At 29.8% G+C, this 6,965-nt stretch overlaps 2 protein-coding genes across 2 annotated transcripts in view; both read left to right on the plus strand.

Moving 5' to 3' along the window:
- Nucleotides 1–322, plus strand: part of LOC108693555 — a 2,017-nt gene extending 1,695 nt beyond the window's left edge. Inside the window, exon 5 of the mRNA XM_018202554.1 lies at nt 227–322. Coding sequence (XP_018058043.1) covers nt 227–322 — 96 coding nt within the window. The remainder of the gene's footprint in view (nt 1–226) is intronic.
- A 1,062-nt stretch (nt 323–1,384) lies between these two features.
- Nucleotides 1,385–6,965, plus strand: part of LOC108693566 (sodium- and chloride-dependent GABA transporter 1-like) — a 12,775-nt gene continuing 7,194 nt past the window's right edge. Inside the window, exons 1-4 of the mRNA XM_018202577.1 lie at nt 1,385–1,701; nt 5,357–5,662; nt 6,267–6,401; nt 6,730–6,858. Of these exons, the coding sequence (XP_018058066.1) occupies nt 5,362–5,662; nt 6,267–6,401; nt 6,730–6,858 (565 nt within the window). The 5' untranslated portion in view covers nt 1,385–1,701; nt 5,357–5,361. The remainder of the gene's footprint in view (nt 1,702–5,356; nt 5,663–6,266; nt 6,402–6,729; nt 6,859–6,965) is intronic.

The following is a 6,965-nucleotide window of genomic DNA, read 5'->3' on the forward strand; positions in this document are numbered from 1 at the left end:
TTATACAAATATTTTATATATAAAATCAAAATTTCATTTTACTAAAATTAGATTGTAAACTGAAGTTACCTCTTTAAGATGAAAAATTCTTACTCTTTAGAAATTCCATTTAAATTTTAAAGGAAATCCTAATTGTGTTAAATAAATGCGATTTGACTGCAATAATTCGTTAAAATTCCGAAAGAAATATGACTTAATATGATTGCAACATGGGTTTGGTTTTTAGGATCCTGACAAATTCGCGGCCAAGCAATTGCGAAACCGACGTGGCTGTCACACCGTGATACCGAGCAATTGCAGCGAGCAATCAAGTGAATGTTGAAGGGACTTGTCAATGTTCACTGAACGATCGTCATCGAAGCTCTTCGATTGAGCAATGCTCATGGGAAAACATATCCTCGAATGTGGCGCGTCAATTTCACAGAGAATATTTAATCTACATAAATAACGAGTGTCAGCGCGTTGCGACGTTTATATATATTGTGTGATAAGATTTTTTTTAATTATCTAATATTTATGCTCCAAAAAAATTTATAAAATTTTTTACAGAAATATTTTATACGTATAATATGTAAAACCAAAACGTTTTTTGAGATTGAACGATAGTCGAATGATTATTAAAGACGTACAATAGTTACGTAAAAATAATGTGCGTACGTAACGTTACACGAGGTCGCACACATGCTATCAATCATATTAACACAGTATGTGTATGTATATAAAACTTTATAAATAAATGTATACATTTTTAACACTTTATTCACTTTAAATTTCTCTAATATTTATATCTTCTTGTCATATAAACATTACAAATTTATGATAAATTATAATATACATCAATCATTCCAAGCGTTCATTAATAATAATTTTCATTAATGTGGGATTTAAATTTTTTTATTTTATTAATAACGTTAGGACTAAGAATTAGAGATAATTATTTCATTAATATTTTATAAATATTTTATAAACAATTTTGAAAATATTAAAATTTTATTTTGTTTCCATGAAATTTATTCATATAAGTAATATTTTATTTATTAATCATTAATTTCGTAGAAAATAATAAAAAAATATTGTGAGAAATATCGAAAAAAGAAGAGTTAAAAAGAGCTGCGTAAAAAATAAGTTAAACGACAACGATCTCCTTGTTAGTATCTTAAAAAGAGTTTTATGAAGTCCAGTGTATAGAATCACCCTCCTCGGTCTCTTTGATTATTTATCGAGTAAAAAGTCCTGCCGCTTCCGCCAGACCCCAGGACTCCGTCACTTTGCTTCACCAGCTAGGGGGATGCACAGAAATGCGCATGCGTCCAGAAGGGGTAATATTCCCCATCTTGAACCGGAGCATTATTCTGTAACTACAACCCTTGTGGGGTAGGTCGCAGATATTCGTGGTCAACACAACATATATCAAGTAAACCTCGTTCATTCCGAAAGTGCGCTTTTCGTCACCCTTGACAAGTGAATACTCGTGAGTCACCGTGGGATCGATTTCCGGTCGGGAAAACCACCTTGGAAAGATTCAGGAGAGAATTTAGTCTTCCGAAGCGGAATCGGGCGTGAACGGGTCCTACACGGCGTAACTAACGTCTGCTTCCTTGTACGATGTGATTATACGCAGTATTGAATTTTGCGACTGTTATCAGATACAAAAAATCGACGGTCACGGCTGCTACATCGGAATTCTGTGAACATTCCTTGGTAAGACGATCAAATTTGGAAAAATTATATTAAATTAGGATTTTTATCAATTTTTAGCAAAAAAACGTAAACTGAGATATTGAAATATTTGCGTTAGTTTCGTTGTCTAAATGCCTGCATATCTAGAATTTAGAATAAATAAAAAAATGTTTAAAAAAAACGAAAACTGTTTTTATCGCGATTGAGACGCGGATTACATCCAATTATATAAGACAGTAAATAAATAATTATACTCATTAATATTGAAAAGAGATTGCACAAAGTTACTCATTTGGGAATCGATAATGTTGTTAATGCCTTGTAATTAATAATAATAATAATGAACCTAAACAAACCTCAAACAAACCTAATTCAAGTAACCTGATAATCGATAAGGGTAATGGATCAGGATTATATTCGTACACGACCTACGCGATTCATTTAACGATTAAGTATTTCCCTCGCGTAGTCAAGCGCATGATGGAGCAGCTGCATCGTCCTATGTAAGAACTATTAATTATGGCAAGAATGAACGTAGCATTACACTATGTACGTATAATAAATTTATAAATTATAATTTTTTCAAATATTTTAATCATATCAAAGAGAAAACTAATTTATACCATTGAATATAATTCTTTTTTAATTAAGCTATAATTATCTTTTAATGTTCTTTGTATGCATATGATAGTCATTGAAAAATATAAATAATGTTGCGTTATATTAAATTTATTTATTATTCGTTTATTGATTCATTTTCAAAAATATCAATTAAAATTGGCTTAAATGTGAAAAATAATTAAATAATGTGGTCTTCATTAAACAATGCTAAATAAACTTCGTTAGCATGTGCTATAAAAAAAAGTATTAGATAGGAAAAGAATCAATTATTTTAATATTCCTTTCAGCAAAGAATTATAAGAATATAAAAAATTTAATATCTCTTTTAAAGGAACAATGTTTTTAATGCATTATATTAATGAAACATCAATGTTTTTAATAATATATATTAATGAAACAATGTTTTGCATATATTTTTTGCTTATTGTATTATAAATTACGTAACAGAATATTTTCGATTTACGCTTGCGTGTCGCTTTGAAATTTATCTTTCGTTTCGTTATTAAATTTTCTATAGATTTTTATTTTTCAGTGTACGCGTTTCATTTTTTACGTGACTCCCTTCCCACCCTTTAATTCAAAATATTCCGGATTGATTCTCCAGTACTAGTACGATCACGTTCTGATGCAATTGCAATCCAATTGAGTATCAGCAACCTCGGCGTTGCGTCGGGTCCGAATTTTACGACAAGATTCACGGTCCACGTGTGTACATAGACGCGATGTAAACTTGATATTGATTTTGCGTCCAGCATCCATGAGCGTGGAGCGCGCGCACGGCCAACGGCGCGCTCGCGTACATAAACGCAAACATATGCACATTACATACACACATGTACGTAGACATGTGTATACATTACTTGGCACGTGCACCCTCTTCATTGCCGATCCTGAATCGGCTGGGTTACAATGGTAAAAGAAACAGGGAGAGAATTCCTAGAGGAGGGAGATGAATGTGAATGAGCGAACACACGCGATATAACTGCAAACACGCGTGTAGCTACGACAATACGCACAAATGGCCGCGGTACTTTGAACAGTAAACCGGTTGTATAGGTTCCGCTACCTGGTTACTGAAATTCAAAGCGAGATTTTGCGAAAAATATATAGCTATCGAGAATACCGCGATTCGGAAATAAATCTGAATAATTATCTCTATTATTCTTTCATAAATTAATCTCATCGATAACAGAGAGGAAAAAATTTAATTACGTAGTTGAATTCGGTTAATGCGATGTTGACTTTAAAACAAATGATTCTAAAAGATATTGTACAGCGTTGTACAAATAGAAATTTATCTTTCGGTTAATTCAATGTAAATTTGTTTAAAAAGTTTAATTGCGATATCAATCACACGATATCATAATACGAATGTGTTGAATATTAAAAGCTAGTAAAGTGAAGATAATTCTCTCTCCGAAGAAAAATGTGATTTTAAATTGTTCGAAAAAAATATAACAAAAATGGCAAGTAACAAAATATAAATATAAAAAAATATTACGGGAGGATGAATTTTTAATTATTTTTTGCATTTTTCCATAAATTTAAAATTTGTTTTTTTTTAAAATTATTTACGTATATCAAAATCACAATAATTGGAAAAAGTACTCAGATTCCACTAGAATTTCAAAGAATTTAAAAAATTAATAAAATATAGATGCAAGAGATATTTGTTATTCTCGAAAAATTTTACGAGATATTTTCTTATAAATTTAGAAATTGTTCTAAATAATTTGATACACTACAACTTTAATTATTTTTATCATTTATTATGAAATTCAAATTCATTTCTTTTTTTTTTTAAATTATTGTTTTGTAAAAATATGCACAATAATCGGAAAAATATCCAATTATATGTCTAATAATTCTGAATTAAAAAAATTAAATACAAGATAAATGCAAGAGATATCTGTTATTCTCAAAAAATTGAATGAGGAATATTCTCTTGTATATAAAAAAATTGTTTTGAATAGTTTGAAAGCAGTTATAATATACAATGCTAAATATATTAACAAATTTGCTTTGTTAGTTTAACATCTGCGATGTTATTAGCAATTCATTTTCAATATAACCGTGCCATTTAACATGATATTATTCAAAGGTCAACGAGATTATATATCTGTATGCATATACACATGTTCTCTGCAAACATATCTATTGGAAAATCGGCGAGGTAAATGAAAATGAGTAGAGTCAGAAATACAACTCCGAACGACATTCGTAATTGTACTATGCAATTGCGTGGTAGGCTTTATCAGAACGTGGGCGGAGAAATTTACTGTTGTAGGTGCATCGCTTTTTTCCTCCGAATGTAATAGAGGTCATGGCGAAATGTCGATGTTCGAGAAACCATGTATTTGTACCACTGCTCACTCGGAAATATAATCGCTGCTATTATCAGATTAACTCGCAATGAAAAAAATCTGCATAATTGATTAGATCAAAGAGACATTAATAGTTTGCAGGATTCCTATTCTTGAAAAGTATCGCATACGTAAAAGCAGAGAAATACAAGCAGCATAAAAAATAGTAACGTATACTATAGTATACTATAGTATAGTTTATCGTATATGGTTTTTTTTTTCAAGAATAGGGGCTCAGAGTTTTATAACTAATAATAGTAGTAGAAGAAAAAGCTCTTGTATTTTTCTTTCCGAAAGAAGCTTAAAGAAATAAAAGGAAACTCAAATGTTTCGAAACTTAACTTTGAAAAAAAAGGAATAAAAAGTTTAAATATTTTTAAACTAACTATTTTGAAGATTAAATTCTACTTTCACAGAATAAATGTTCATGATGTTTTATCAATCTGTTTTTCAAAAAATTAAAAAAAAATGAATATAAAGTTTTTTATCACATATATTCTATAAAATTATAGTAAGACATCGCGTGTCCTTTCTAGGGAAATTATTACTTAACTGTATTATAAGACAGGACAAAATCATGATAATCGATCACATGAAGGCCACAAGAATTTGCGTTTCATCCCTCCAATTACATTTAAGGATTGACTTAGCGCTTCCTTCTAGATTCAGTGTCAATTTTCGGTATATTTCAGACTCCATGGCGGAGAAAATGTATTACTGGGGCGAGGAGAAAGATCAAGTCGACCCCGATCAGACCTTCATACAATTCAAGGCCAAATCGGTGGCGACGGATAAGAGGCGTGAGCCGTCTCGTACTGTGCCGAAGATGACGGTGTCTTCGCCACAGGGTAAAATGACTGAAATCGGTAATAGAGAGGAGGATGCCGAACGCGGCGGATGGGACAATAAATTGGATTTCCTATTTTCTTGCATAAGTGTTTCCGTCGGATTGGGAAATGTCTGGCGATTCCCTTATCTATGTTATAAAAATGGCGGTGGTAAGTAGATGAAATTAGATTTACACATCAACAAAATAAATCATTAAAACTTTCAATCGTCGTTTAAATTTATTATTGTATTACAGATTTGTTATCAAAATAAAAAGATTATTTTGCTAACATATACAAGTTAATTAGCATAAAGAATATTTTTATAGTTAAAAGTTTTATATAATTTTTAGTTTAATATAAGGTCGTAATAGAATTCTGTTATTCCATTTAAAAGCTTCTTCAGAACATTAAATTTGCCACTATAGTCAGGGATAAAATAGCACCAGATTTCAGTGGCGTCCGACATTCATAATTATTCCTCTAGAGTTTAAGTCATGCAATTCTTAATATGATGGAAATGGCTTGTGTTAAAATTTAATAACCGCGGTCTTCTCGAGTTTAATTACTATCTTATTATTGAGTTTCTTTTACGTTCATGTAATAAAAATGAAGTAAGATAAAAAAGAACAAGAATAGATTGCTTTAAATTGCGACCAATAGATTTGTTTGTTTATACTCCTTCGATATAAAAATAATTGTTATTAATATTTATATAAAAGAATAAATTTTTTCCTTAACAAATTTTGGAATTTTTTTTAATTTTTTGCTTTAGGCGCTTTCTTGATCACTTACGGCATTGCAATGCTGTTTTGCGGAATTCCTATATTTTTTCAAGAAGTCGCTATTGGACAATATCTTGGAGCTGGTGGAATGTCGTTAGTGGGACAATTGTGTCCACTACTGCAAGGTAATAATTATTTTCTGATATCTTTAGGAATGAAAAAATTGTACAGCCTAAATATGTCAACAATAAATTACATTTAAAAAAATACTAAATTTTAATAAATATTTATTTGAGTAATTTTTAGTAAATAGTTATTAAATGTAAATGTATATTTATTTGATACAAAAACCATTAATTTGATTTAACTATCATTTGTTTACTAGAATAAATATTTATTTATTGAAAGTAAATGTTTAATATTCAAAGAAATGTGTATTAAGATTGTATTGTATATGTGTATTTAGTAAATTTTTTTTAATGTAACAAAGCATAATATATTATTGGATTTCAGGTGTGGGATATGCTACGATGACCATTGTATTCTTCCTTGACGTATATTACTGCATAATTATTGCTTGGACTCTTTTTTACCTAATAAGCATGTTTGTGAATTTACCAACAGTACCTTGGAGTGGATGTGGTAAACAACACAGCTATCTTATTATTAAACACATTAATAATTATATATAATATATATATATATATCCTTGTATTATATTTCGAATAATATATATAATAATATATATA

The sequence above is a fragment of the Atta colombica genome, unplaced genomic scaffold, assembly GCF_001594045.1.
Source record: "Atta colombica isolate Treedump-2 unplaced genomic scaffold, Acol1.0 scaffold92, whole genome shotgun sequence".
Classification (NCBI taxonomy): Eukaryota; Metazoa; Arthropoda; class Insecta; order Hymenoptera; family Formicidae; genus Atta; species Atta colombica.